Here is a 14,614-nt window from a genome sequence, read left to right as displayed (position 1 = left end):
CCGTTTTCACGTGTTGTACGCCCTCTTAATATTGCAAATATCAAATATAGCTAATGATGATGAAAAACACATTGCTTATGAAGGGCCATGCAATTTACCTCTTTTTTTAAAAAAGCAGGAAACTTGATGACTACTGGAACAAAAATGTATAAATGTCTAAATGTCAGCTGTGCTTTCAGTTTATTAGCCCGTTTGAGTCGCCTCTCAACACTTCCAATCACATGGAAACCTTGCCGTGTGTGTGACGTCATCTGGAGGATGTGAGCTGCATCAATCAATAAGTCCAAGAGGCAAGAGAGAACGACACGTGCTTTACACTATAATACAAGGTTATAATGCTTAAATGATTAATGCAGTACTATCACAGAACCATAGAGGTGTCCGGCTTAAAATAGAGAGCAAATGCAATGAGTAATAATATTAAATAATAATAATAACGATGATGACGATGATGATGATGATGATAATGATGATAATAATAATAATAATAATAATAATAATAATAATAATAATAATAATAATAATAATAATAATAATAATAATAATAATAATAATAATAATAATTAAATGAATAGCAATGAGGCTGTTTATCATGTAGTAAAATGATTTGTTGGCAACGACAAAACAAAAGGCTTATCCTATATTTCCTGTTTTATTTGTGTTTTATTTTCTGAAGCAGAAACTGAGATAATTTCATCATCAGTTCCTGGAATTAGTGATTTTCTCCCACGTCACGATCTTTGGTTTCTTCTCCTCTAAAGTCTGTGTGGTTTGAAAGAGGAGCTGTCCGTGGTGCTGAACACCCCACCCTTCTCTCTCTCTCTCTCTCTCCCTACGTGTCTCTACCTCTGTCTATCCTGATGACGTGGATTCAGCGTAAGGACACAGAGCAGTTTTATAGATTGAGCCCAATCTCTTTTATCGATCAGCGTTGGAACAAAACAGAATAAAGAAGCACTCAAGCGTCGGATTCTCTCACACTCGCAAATAGTGGATGAGTGCAGCATCCAGCTCATGATGATGATGATGATGATGATGATGATGATGATGATGATGATGATGATGATGATGATGATGATGATGATGATGATGATGATGACGATAAGCATTTATAAATAAGACGCAGTTAACATGTAGCCTCATTTTGTTGTTGCGTTGCATCCATGGTCCCCCCCACTTATTCCTCAAGGGCCAAACAGTGAGATATATTTAGTCGGATCTCCTCCCTCCCTCCTCCTCCCGTTCAGACTTTCTCCCCCAGGAGCTCAGGCTCGTGCATATCTCCTCAAAGATAATTACTGACGTCAGAGCGCCAGTAATTTGACGTGGGTACACCCCCAGCCGCGACCACACCGCGTACAAACCAGCTCTCCGTATCCTCACAGTTTCCTTTATGCGGAGGGCGCTTATTCCCTCCTTCTAAGAAAACCTTTCCTTAAGGACTGAACTGATCATTAGAAGCTTTTTTTTTTTTCCTTATCGCCACTAAATCTTTGAGTTTCGGCTGCTGTCGTTGGGGGTCTGGTCACTCGTGTATTATTGATTTCTTATCTGGTTGAATTTCCTCTGAGATGGAAGTGAGATGTCGTCCAGTGGTGATGTGCTGTGTTGTTGCCATCCTCTTCTCCGTGGTTCCCCACTCGCTGGAGTCCTCTTTCGGGGACAGGCAGTACCTGAACGAGTGGGCAGTGGAGATCCCAGGCGGTCTGGCCGCTGCAGAGGCGATCGCCAAAGAGCTGGACTACCAGCTTGTCCGACAGGTAGGTGGCATCGAACCGACAGCGCGATCCAACACCTGAAGTGCGTGTGCGCGCCTTTAATCCGATTCATTTAGGCGAGGTGATGTTTAAAGCAAATTGATCTCATTTTAACGTCAAACATTGTAATTCAATAGCTGGCAAAAATGAACTTTAAAAAGCAAAATGAATGGCATCATGTTCATAAAGCCTGAGAAATCTGGTGTGGACTCTATTACAGCACAAGATGAGGCAATGAGGATGAAAAGAGCGGGTTTTAATTCATCCACTCACCGTTCAAACACTTTTATATTGACTGGACATCATTTAGATCGACTAACGCTGCCTCCTCCTGTGCAAACATATATAAGGACGGTTCATTAAATTGTTTCCATGTGTTTGAGAACAGCAAATGGTAATGATTAACCAAGCCTTCAGGTGCCATAGATACCCAGGGACTCTGCATTCATCTATAAACTACATCAGTCATTTTGAATGAAAGGCACTTATAATAAAGGTATCAGGAGCTGAATGAAATATAAAAACCCCTGTGTAATCAAAAACGTGAGTTACTGTTTAGCATCAGTCACTCCGTGGCATCCACGTATCAAATGCTTAATTTTCTCCAGAGATTAAGGTTGAGGCTCTTTATTCGTCACGGTAGACATGCCATCATGCCATAAAACTGTGCCTGAAGATAGGGCACTAAGGAGCAAACCTTCACCAAGCAGCATCATATATATACTGTATATATATTTTTAAAAAAGAAAAAAGATCTACATTAAAATCTAACTGGACCTGTCTCGATCCAAGATTAGTCCTCCCACCGGAAATTCATGTGTTTTGTGTAATCCCTCTGACAAACCAACATACAAATTATTAGGGCCGATGGGTCATTAAAGGTGCAAACAGCGTCAAAGGGCCGTTCACCTCTCCATGCTCCAGGCAAGAACTTCCAGTATAATCTTACTTACATCATAGTTCGGCTCTGGTGACGCTTTTAAAACAACATTTATTTCCTACTGTCATCAGGTGTCAGGATCACTGCATCTGAATCCTGTGATCCAGACGTCTTCAGGGTGGAGATTTTAATTCAACATGTGAAATCTTGGGCAAATTGGACCTTTGGAATGAATACTGAATACTTCAGTGTTCAGTTTAACTCACAAGGAGTTCATTAAAGTAAAGTACATTCGCTGTAATTAAACAAGTACAAATGGTTAGTTGATAAATTTTTGATTATGGCAGTATATCATATCAACATTTTATTAATATTGATATAATATACTGTAGGTGTGTGCCATACACAATCCTTAAATTTTATGTGGACGGTCCTGAAATCTAAATCAGTTCACAATTCCGACCATGTCTGTAAATAAAAAGTATTACACAACAAAAACAAATATCTGCAAAAACATAAAAGTTACACAAATGTATCATTTATGTATCACTCCAACATAAAAATGTGTCTTTTAGAGGAGCAAACACACAGACCCTGTTTATTGTGTTTTATTTGTGTTTTAGTTGGAAGAAATATTGTACTGTATGTCTGCAAGTCAGCTAAGGCAACAAACATTCATCACAAAAGAAGGCATTTTTCTTTCATCCCCCCAAATAACAGCACATTGCTGTAGCTTTTTTTTGAGAGCGATGATGTTTGTACACCTGCATGATGGGTTTCACCATCCAGATGGCTGGCGTTATGTCATTTACTGTCTCGTGTTTTCTTCTCGGCAGATTGGGGCCCTGGAAGACCATTTCTTGTTCAAACACCGCAATCATCCTAGCAGAATGAAACGAAGTGCAGATCGCATCACCAGACGGCTTTCAGAGGATGACCGGGTGAGCGACCACTTCTAGCCATTATCTCCTCCGCTTCTGCAGCCACTCAAAGCCTCCTGGGAAACCAAATGTCTGCGCTTATTGGCTGTATGCAGGTGCTGTGGGCCGAGCAGCAGTACGAGAAACGTCGCAGCAAGCGAGCGTCCCTGGGGGAGTGCAGGGACTGCCCAGTGGATAAGCTGTTCGATGATCCCATGTGGAACCAGCAGTGGTACCTGGTGAGTCTCCACAGCAGCAAAAAAAATCAAGCTTGTTCTTACACTGATTGATGAAATACATGATAAACTCAACAAGTGGCTTAATAATGAATCTATTTCTTACTGGTTTGAAAATATCTGCACACTGAGGAGATTATGTGAATGCTATGCACTGTCCAGAGCTGCAGAAACTAAATACTAGTAGGGGATATGTCAGTATGTCATGCCATTCAGTCTGGTTGAGCCTTCTGTTTGCATGCAACTGTTCCCTTCTCCCCCTGAGACTCTCTAATAGCCCGGCGTGTGCTGGACAGCTCCACGCTTGCCAACAGTCCTCGCTGCAACCTCCACCCTTCAGCGGGGGGACGTTGTGTGTGCACAGGACTTTGTTTCTCCAAAGAAGAGGGGAAAACACAAAAACAATGAAAGTGTAATATGTCACTAAGCAGTTTGAGCCAAAAGAGCCATTTGCTTAATTGGGCCATGCGGAGATGAGAGGGGTGGAGGGGCGTAATCCAACAGGATGGAGTGGAGTAGCAGACCATGCATTAAGTCAGGGTTTATTCTGAATAGGGATGATTTAGCCCACTGAGGCTGAGTTGTGGCAGACAACAGTAAATTGTCACATCTGTGCACACCCATCCAGATCCATTACTAACACACTGACTTTACACTGACCCCCGACATCAGCCCTCCGAATGGCAAGATCCACAAGCTTGGGGACGAGGTTTCTACATTTTTTTGTCCAGGCTAATACCACGCCACAAGTTGCACCATTAAGGCCACAATTATTGTCTTTTCAATTATTAATGAATATGCAGATTATTATTTAAATATCCTGACCCACAGTTGATTTCATAATAAGTCAGAGAAGATTGAGCGTTTTATTTTACAATCTAAAATATGCAGATAGTGCCATTGTGTAGAATAACTGATTACAGGCAGATGGTTGGATGAACATATTCCCATTAAATGTATTCAAATAAAATGTAAAAATGAAGAATATAATCTCCTCCAAAAAAAAGAGATGATTAGATGATTTCTGATGCCTGATAGAGAGCAACCACAGCATTTCACATGGTATAGATCTGTGGGTAGATCAAGTTGGCGCAGGTAGTTATAAAATTAATCACTGAATCTTTAGCTCTGTCATCATTAAAGGGAGGAGAGACAAAGGAGATTCCGCTTCCACTTCTCTGCACCTGCAGCAACAAAACATTTGTCACGAGAAACCAAACAGATGAATTCTGTTTGTAGAGGAGGACATGTAATGGTCACGCCGCTGGAATAAATGGAACCACTCGGCATGCTTTCTGTATTAGTGTTGGTCTGTGGCTGTACACGACACATTATAGTTCATCCAGAGAATCAGGATGCATCCTCCTCCTCATCAAATCAGTGAAGGACAAAGCGATTCAGGAATGAATAAAACACTGGAAGAAAAAAATGGCTGCAGGTTTCACCTGCTGTTCTGTGCTGTACTTTTTAAAAAAAAACAAAAACATCGTGATAATAAAGCAAAGAGGTCAAAAGATAATGATGCTGGCGGGCTTTGAGATGGTTGTTGAGGTGAGAGCGAATCTGTTTGTTGAGCAGAGTGCGCCTGAGAGCAGGATGAGCGTCTTTATCAAAGGGTGAATAATAATTTTATCAGCGAGTGACTCATACTTGGAGCTGCTTGTGCCTGCGTGACTGTTTGTGTGTATAGATAGTGATGCAAGTGTCAGTCTGTGTTAACCAAGGATCTGTGTGTATGTGTGTGTGTGTGTGTGTGTGTGTGTGTGTGTGTGTGTGTGTGTGTGTGTGTGTGTGTGTGTGTATGTGTGTGTGAACTTATTTGTCCTATATTGAATTGCTGCAGAGGGACTTGCATAAGCTGAAAGCCCCCTCAGCTGTTACCAGCATCAACAAGTGAGTCATTTGGTGCCACACCAAAACAATCTTATTGTAGATGTGAGCTGGCCGGGATTAAAAAACGCTGGCAAATCGCTGCTGAAACACGCAGAGTGACAGAATAGAAAGAGAGGTAAAGACAGGATGCCAGTGAGCGGGTAGGATGAAAACAGGGAGTGAAAGTGGGAGCTAAGGGGAGGGGGAAAAAGGCGATACATCACGAGGATGAGTCACATCTCAGGGTGGCGTTCTGCAGTGTCTGTGCATCATGCGGAAGAGCGCAAGAGCAGAGCTGTGAATCATACTCTTCAGCAGGCAGGCAGACAGACATTGGCTACGCTCACTCTCTCCATTTCTGAGAGGTTTCTGGTTCCACCTTCTCCATCCCTGTTTGCACCACAGAGTCATGACGTGTGATATTAAATAGCCACAAAATAATCCAGCAGGAGGTTTGAAAGTGGGTCCAATCACTGCGGGTTGGATCACAGCGCGGAAAGCGAATTATCATCAGAATTCCTGTGCTGAGTTAAAAAAAAGAGCTCATTTTAGGAAGACCCTCTGGCTGCTATCTGCATACAAGTGGCCACAGAAGTGGACTCGAGCCAGTGATAAGCGAAAAAGCCAATCCTACAACAATGAATCACCATAAAGGTCAGCAGAGTAAGCTGCCAGACCTGACTCTGGGTGACCTTCTTACTTTTTTAACACACTTGTGTAGAGTCTGTCTAGATGAAGTGCTCAGAGATCATTGCCGTTTTTTAACTCCGTAATTTGTTATTTTTGTCTTCCAGCAAGACACGCGGACGTCTTCCTCTCTGCCGAAGCTGGACCTGCATGTGATCCCCGTGTGGCAGAAAGGAATCACAGGCAAAGGAGTGGTCATCACCGTCCTGGATGATGGGCTGGAGTGGAACCACACCGACATCTACTCAAACTACGTAAGATACTGTTTCCATGGAGACAGCCTCTGTCGTCTGGGTCTGCCGTTGCATAGCAACGCTGCTGGTGACACCTTGCAAGGAGATGAAGACAGTCTTCTATCTGAAAATCTGATAATATCGGCCTCTAAAGCATTGTTGGAAAATAATTGATCCAAATTGCAATTTTGTTGTGAATTACTGATTTGTGAATTATTGATTTGGATGAAGACATAACTTGAAAATATTTGTTATTGCTCCAAGATAAAGGGAGAAGCAGACAATTGGAAGGCAGCAAAAGCAAATGTGACTGTAAGGGAGCTCAAAATGGTTTCTTTTTTGCATGGTTTCTCCTGTTGATGGATAATCTTGAGGAATTGAAACCCACATCTGTGGTTTGGTTTCAAACGCTGTTGCTGCTCTCAGAGAGCTATCCACCGCTACTGCCTCGCTAATACAAAACAGCTACAGGAAAAGAGACTGTGTGAGGAAGGGAGAGACGAATATCATATACGACAGCAGGGCGGATGGGAACAACTCCCACTGCGATCCCATTAAGGCCGATTAATCCAAGAGGCTCAATTAACCAAGATGCTCAATCTTAAGAATGGAGGCATAAATTAACAGCAGTAATTCTAAAGTGACGTTTAAATCATCCTTTAAAGCTGTTCTCGTAAACCAGAATCTGAATGGAAGATCTACAATAATTCATTAGAACTCATTAGACTTCTTATTTAATAACACAAATTATTTGTACATTTTTATTACATTTGTGAGGACAGACACAAATACATCATTTTATACTCAGTATCACATTTAATACCCCTTTCAAGCAATCTCAATGTAAATAGAATAAAATAAAATATGAATGAAAGCCATTGGCCTTCATCCTGACAGTCGGTCATAACGTGTCCCGTCACCACACACTCTCTCTCTCTGTTCCTGTCATTGATTGGTCCATCATCTCAGGCGTCAGCTCAAATACATGTCTGTTCTCTTTTAAAGGACTCGGCAGCCAGCTACGATTTCAACGACAATGACCCGGATCCTTTCCCCAGATACGACTCCACCAATGAGAACAAGTGAGTCATCTTCCTTCTGTTTTCTTTACAAGTAATTGGGTGGTTTGAGCTTGGTTATTCCAGAATGCATCTTGATAGGAGGAACATGGCAACAATATATGATTTGTGTAAAGTTAATAAAAGTAAAAGCAAATAAAATAGCATTCAGTTGTTCAGACCTTTCATCTTGTGAAATATTAAAACAGTCCAAATGAACCACTACGGAAATGTCTTTGCGTTGTCAGTACCCAACCATGTAAATGTATTGGCTGTTGAAAATGAGGGGTATTCTACACATGATCTGTCATGGAGCTCTGACTTGATGAATGAATGGGCAGCAATAGAAAGTGAACATTAAACATGTAACCTGTTCTCAGACATGGGACCAGGTGCGCCGGCGAGATTGCAATGCAGGCAGACAACAATAAATGTGGAGTTGGAGTTGCGTTCAACTCAAAGGTCGGAGGTAAGAACCTTTTTGTGAATTAATTTGCTTACTTATTTGCATTTAGCATCTGGTTGCACATCATTTGTTGTAAAATACAACAAATGTTATCGTGTCCATGTCAGATTTTATTTCATATTCATTCATGTATGTAAAAAAAAAAGAAAAAAACAAGAAACAAAAGGATTTTAAAAAGTGTTCTTAAAGTAAACCATTGTTAATGTTGTCTTTATTTAATACACCTGCACATTCTTTATTTAATTTAAAGCTAGCAGAGTTCCTGATGGAGACCTGATTTTTAAAACCAATGGTTGCATAATGTCACTCTCCCAAATTGCTGAGCTCCAATCCAGCTAAACAACGGGTTCTGAGGGTCAAAGGTGACCAGCTGGTTTGAAGTACATCTGCCTCTTAAGCTCCAAATCTTCCTGCCTTAAACAACTCCCTGTCTTGCAATCTTTTTTTTGCCTCCATCGAATTTCCCCGCAAAGATGTAGCCATAAGCTGGTGATGCATCCTTGAGTTTCAAAAACAAAATGTGATGAATAAAAACTGCTTCTCTCTCCTTAGGGATTCGCATGCTGGATGGGATTGTGACTGATGCCATCGAGGCCAGCTCCATCGGGTTCAATCCAAACCATGTGGACATCTACAGCGCCAGCTGGGGACCCAATGATGATGGCAAGACCGTGGAGGGCCCAGGCCGCCTGGCCCAGAAGGCCTTTGAATATGGCATTCAGAAGGTAAACGCTGAGTTAAATCTCTAATTCAGCTGGAGAGCATTCAGAATGGATTTACAAATGGGAGTCCGATGGAACAGAATCACAATGTTTTCAACTGCTAAAGCTCCAATTGAAACCTCCCCGTCTTCTTCAGCTCTCTCACTCTCTCTCTCTCTCTCTCTCTCTCTCTCTCTCTCTCTCTCTCTCTCTCTCTCTCTCTATATATATATATATATATATATATATATATATATATATATATATATATATATTTACTTTTTATTTTTTTCCTGCAGGGCCGCGGTGGGAAAGGCTCTATCTTTGTTTGGGCATCGGGTAATGGTGGTCGCCAGGGCGATAACTGTGACTGTGACGGCTACACAGATAGCATCTACACCATCTCAATCAGCAGTGCCTCCCAGCAGGGCCTGTCCCCCTGGTACGCCGAAAAGTGCTCCTCCACTCTGGCAACAGCATACAGCAGCGGAGACTACACCGACCAGAGAATAGTATGTGATGGCTGGGATGGATTTGCAATAGGACTGACATATAATAGCAAAGAATCTCAGATTTTTTTCTAAAAAAAAAAAAAAAGGATTTTTTTTTTCAGGTTATTTTATAAGACTTTACATGTATTGTACATAAAATACTTATCAGATTATGACTTTTTTATTATTTGATTAGCATAAACTAAAATTTCTGAGGGTTTTGATAGAATTTAAAGGGACTTTTTGGTGGATGAATGCAGTCCATTGAGAACCCTTTTAATGTTAAGATGTTATATATTCTCTCTTCCAGACAAGTGCTGATCTACACAATGAGTGCACTCAGACACACACAGGGACATCAGCCTCTGCCCCTTTGGCTGCTGGAATATTTGCCCTGGCACTGGAACAAAAGTATGTCACATATTCACGTCACTATTTCATCCGATGCACAAAGGATTTCTTCTCGGTGCTCATCAGTAAGCCTCCCTGTCACGTCTTCTGTCCTTCAGTCCAGATCTTACCTGGAGAGACCTACAACACATTGTGGTCTGGACCTCAGAGTACGATCCTTTGGCCAACAACCCAGGCTGGAAGAGGAACGGCGCTGGGCTGATGGTAAACAGCCGCTTCGGTTTTGGCCTCCTGAACGCTAAAGCCCTGGTGGACCTGGCTGACCCGGTCATCTGGAATCATGTGCCTGAAAAGAAGCAATGCATTGTCAGGGATGACTCCTTCCAACCCAGGTATGTGGGTATCACATACCACTTTTGGCTACCCTTGGATCTCCTTCAGATTGTTTCACATTTTTAAGAACTTATTTAGGTATAGAGCTTTTTTGTTCCTACAAAGCAAAATATTCAAAGTGTGTTAAAAACACACCTGTTGCTTATAGGGTGCATTAGGATAACAAGAACAGCTGAGAGATTTGAAATTTTAAGGCAGTCGTCAATTGATGAATGGGATTAAAACTCTGCTTCTTAAAGTTTAGCACTTTTTCTTTGTCCTAACAAACAACTTTTTGACTTTGTACTCTCCCTCCAGTAGACAGAAACTTGTGCCAGTTGAGTTTGCATTCCTTTCCAGAACGTGTCCATTCTGGAATTTACTTGGGATTATGAGACTCAATAGCACCAGCAGAAAGTCTTCCCATTATCTTGCTGCATTCCGAGTCTAATCCCAAGGATTTGGTTCCAGATTTCCCCCAATGCTTAGCGGTGTACAACCACCTCCAGCTTTATGCCAGCTTGAACGCAGAAATCCTTTCAATGATGTCTGGGAAAGCTGGGGATTAACGGTTTTCACAAATGAATGACCAGAAGCCTTTAAATCTGCCTGTGCATTATTATTCATGTTCTTTAAGTAAATAAATAATTTGTAATGACAGCCGTAACAATAATACGATAATGAGGACACGTTAGGAGACTAAAGGGAGAGCTATTTGTGTCTCTCATTTCTATTTTTATGCCTCCCACAGGGAGCTGAAAGCAGCAGGGGAGATTACTATAGAGATCCCAACCAAAGCCTGTGCAGGGCAGGAGAACGCAGTCCACTCCTTGGAGCATGTGCAGGTGGAGGCCAGCATTGAATACACCAGGAGAGGAGATCTCCATATAACACTCACCTCTCCATCTGGTGAGAGACAAACAAAAACACACAGAAAGACACACCTTTGTAGGAAATAGGTCTTAACTGATCCACCTCTTTGGATTTTCCCTCAGGTACCAGTACAGTGCTGCTGGCTGAGCGGGAGAGAGACACATCATCCAATGGTTTTAGAAACTGGGACTTCATGTCCGTCCATACATGGGGAGAAGATCCTGCTGGTGTCTGGACACTAAAGATCACAGATACTGTAAGTCACACACATTTCGGTAGCAAAAAACCCTCAGTAGATACAAAGGCTGATGTATCTCGCTGAGCCTGATCGCGATCTAACTGACATGATTCCCATACACAGTCGGGACGTATGGAGAACGAGGGTCGGATTCTGAACTGGAAATTGATTCTTCATGGAATGTCAGAGAAGCCAGCACACATGAAGAAACCCAGAGTGTACATCCCTTACAACGCCGTGCAGAACGACCGCCGTGGGGTGGAGCATATGGACGACATGATGGAGGTGGGTATGATGCAACAGAATTTAAAAGGGAGGTTGTTGACTTTTTTAATACAACTGAATCTTCAAGTCAGCTAGTCAGTGAGTCTTAATCCATTAAATGCAGATTAATTCACATCTTGTGAATATTTCTGTATTTTTGTCCCCCTCTCTGTTTGATGATCAGGTGCCCACACAGGCCCTTCTGCCTTCAAAGACTAAGACTGTGCAAGACTCCCTTTCTTCCAACCCAGAAATGGGCCCCAAAAAGCCTCCCATTTCCCCCTCCACAGCCCTGCTGCGCCTCCTGCAGACAGCCTTCAACAGGCAGGCCGCAAGCTTGCAGCAGCCCCAGTCCAGGACCAGAGCCTCCTCCAGCTGGGTGAAACAGCAGCCATTCCGGAGCCTCACCCCCTCTGCAACAAGACTCCCTCCTCAGATGCTGTACCAGGCTCTGGACATGATCAACAAGTACCAGAACCCAGAGGACAGCATCTACAGTGACTATACCGATGGTTTCTATAGCACCAAGCCCTATAGGCACCGAGATGACAGACTGCTGCAGGCCCTGTTTGAGATGATAGGTGATGACAGCAAGTGAAGGAGAGGAGAGGAGAGGAGAGGAGAGGAGAGGAGAGGAGAGGAGAGGAGAGGAGAGGAGAGGAGAGGAGAGGAGAGGAGAGGAGAGGAGAGGAGAGGAGAGGAGAGGTTTGATAAAAACAAGGTGAGGAGAAGGTGCAGGGGTGCGAGTGGGCATTAAAGATGAAAAAGAAGGACAGGGACGAGAACTCTTCACCTCAGTTCTGTCTGTTCCCCCCAAAATGCTGCAATTCTGACCTTTTGTCCTTTATTTGCCAATTACCATTCATCAATGATTTTTTTTTTGTCAGTCATGCAAAATTTCCCAGGATTCAAAATGCAGACTTGTTTCAAGCCTCTGTGCTACAAACTTTACATCCACATAGTGAAAGTAAAATAATTTAACTCATAAGATGGGAGAGAACGATCTTGTCTCTCTGTTCAAGCATGCCACTTTTAAAGTATATGTTTTGTATTGGTAGATATATATTATCTATATATTATACAAAGACAATGATTGTAAATGGTTTTGGAAATACTTCCAAGAAGTCGAAATTTGATCATTCGATGTATTTCACCATTAGTTCAGTTTAGATTTCATTCATCAATAAATAAAACATTTCAATATAAACACTAAAATGAAAAAGATCAGAGATATTAAGCTCATGTGATCTGACCTCCTTTTGCAAGATGTGCTTCTGCAAAGCCAAAATGTAATGAAATTATAGGCTAAAAGCAGCCTCTCCCAGTCTTCAGTTGCATCCTGACATTCAGATTAAATTTGAGACTCATTTTTAGAGGACAATTAAAAATTAAATGTAATTAATTAATACAATACACTCAAAATGAAGAAAAAAAGTGATTAAAAACAAATTTTGCTTACAAAATATTTATTCTCAGGGTGTGAACAAAGCTCAAGAAAGTAAGAGAATCATACTATGAATTATTCAAAGTATTAAAATAGAGCGTGTGAAAGATTATACATTATAAAAGTATGTAGATAAGACCATACAGTTGTACCAATATACTATTAAAAGAAGGAAAACACAGCTAACCTCTACTGCTAAGAGATGGGGCACCAGGACGTCTTTCATTGTAAAACGCATCTGAAGTGAAGTAGAAAACCTTTTTGTGCAATTTGTTTAATTTTGTATAACTATAATGCTGCATTAAATGAAATATTTTTCTAAGGATCCTCACAGTTTATGGAAATAATATATACAGTATCAAACCCTTGAACAATTTATTTACTTGTGGTGAAGTTCACTTGATAACAAAGTTGGTGTAGTTGTCACAACTACAAATGAACACTGCCAAAACCTTCGCTCTAAAAAGGCTTTTGTGTATTTCAGTGAATGTGCAAATGGCATGCTGTTTGTTCATCATCTGAAGTAGGCCACTTATAAAGTTATTTAAATCCTGGGCATATTATTGCAGTAATATTCCTTGTCTGGTATTATTTATTTGGTATTAATGGACCTATCATGCTTCATGGCTGAGCAGAATCTGTAGAATAGGCGCTCTGCACTGCAACTTTCATGCACATTCATCTTTAACGCCTTAATATAAATGTGCATCCTCATCTCCACATGGTGCAAATCAGTTCACAGACAATAGTGGAAGTGTTTCTGACACAAAACCTTATGAGTCCTCTAAACAGAGTCTCGATCCTCCAGGCTGGAACAGCCTGCCCCACTTCGCTGCCAACAAGGTGAGAGGAAATAAAAGATGTTCTGGACAATACTTCACATGCATCCTGTAATTGATCCATCACTTAGTGTAGCCTGTGCTTTTTTCTTCATGTTTTTGTTTTTGACTGATGCTTCAGTCTAATGTTTACACAAATCAATATGACGTTGCAATTTCTGTATGGATGTACAAAAAAAAAAAAGGAGATTTATCGTAATAAACTGGCAAAGTGACCTCTTGAGTGTGTTTGAGTCGCTGTTTCGATTACAGTCTGTGGTAGGTTGATGAGATAAAGAGGGGCTTGTCGATAAATTATTACATTTATTTGAGTTGTAACTTTTGCAAATGTGTAAAATGATTACATCACCAAAAATAAAATAAAATAAAATAAAATAAAATAAAATAAAATAAAATGAAATAAAAACTAAAATTATGTGTTCTCTCATTTTGGTCATAGTAAACTGTATTGCTTCTTGCTAATATCAGCATTTATCTTCAAGTGCAGCCTCACAGAGATACTGGGATACCTTCTACATACTGGTAGTAGTGGTGCATCTTGGTTTGGGTGCAAAAGATAACATAGAAGCTTAAATTTTTTTTCCATCACATGCGTCAGCAACTATGTGAATCGCTTTGAAGTTTTATTTTAATTCATGTGTCATTCCATCATTGTGTTTCAGAAACTACTTTGATAGTGATTTTACACAGATCCATAATGATAAATCATAACATCTTGTCTGCATGTTGACTTGTGACGTGCACCGCTTGCTATGTTGTATTTCCTTTTTAGTGCTGCCACCTTATGGAAAGAAAGATTTCCTCCAGCTGCAGAATTGACCTAGTTTTTAACTATGTCTGTACCTCAATCAGAGTCTGCATTTAAAGAATACATGAACATTTATTGAGGTTAGGTTCTTCATTGTACTTCCAGTGTGAACAGGAGGAAAAAA

At 41.0% G+C, this 14,614-nt stretch overlaps 1 protein-coding gene across 1 annotated transcript; it reads left to right on the top strand.

Annotated features, from left to right (window-relative positions):
- Positions 1-1,409: 1,409 nt before the first annotated feature.
- pcsk1 (proprotein convertase subtilisin/kexin type 1) lies at positions 1,410-12,035 on the top strand. The gene is made up of 14 exons (XM_068315254.1): positions 1,410-1,760; positions 3,474-3,578; positions 3,674-3,796; positions 6,460-6,606; positions 7,591-7,667; positions 8,024-8,112; positions 8,662-8,834; positions 9,110-9,322; positions 9,612-9,712; positions 9,811-10,044; positions 10,776-10,933; positions 11,020-11,153; positions 11,259-11,420; positions 11,584-12,035. The coding sequence occupies exons 1-14, from the start codon at positions 1,572-1,574 to the stop codon at positions 11,995-11,997; spliced, it is 2,319 nt and encodes a 772-aa protein (XP_068171355.1). The 5' UTR covers positions 1,410-1,571; the 3' UTR covers positions 11,998-12,035.
- Positions 12,036-14,614: the final 2,579 nt, after the last annotated feature.

Source organism: Antennarius striatus, chromosome 5 (genome assembly GCF_040054535.1).
Source record: "Antennarius striatus isolate MH-2024 chromosome 5, ASM4005453v1, whole genome shotgun sequence".
In the NCBI taxonomy this organism is placed as follows: Eukaryota; Metazoa; Chordata; class Actinopteri; order Lophiiformes; family Antennariidae; genus Antennarius; species Antennarius striatus.
Note: the sequence above shows the minus strand (reverse complement) of the source record. Positions and strands in the feature narration are given on the sequence as shown.

Coding starts and splice junctions, on each gene's coding strand:
- pcsk1 (XM_068315254.1), top strand. CDS start 1,572: ATGGAAGTGAGATGTCGTCCAGTGGTGATGTGCTGTGTTGTTGCCATC. Junction 1,761..3,473: donor ACTACCAGCTTGTCCGACAG/GTAGGTGGCATC, acceptor TCTTCTCGGCAG/ATTGGGGCCCTGGAAGACCA. Junction 3,579..3,673: donor GGCTTTCAGAGGATGACCGG/GTGAGCGACCAC, acceptor GGCTGTATGCAG/GTGCTGTGGGCCGAGCAGCA.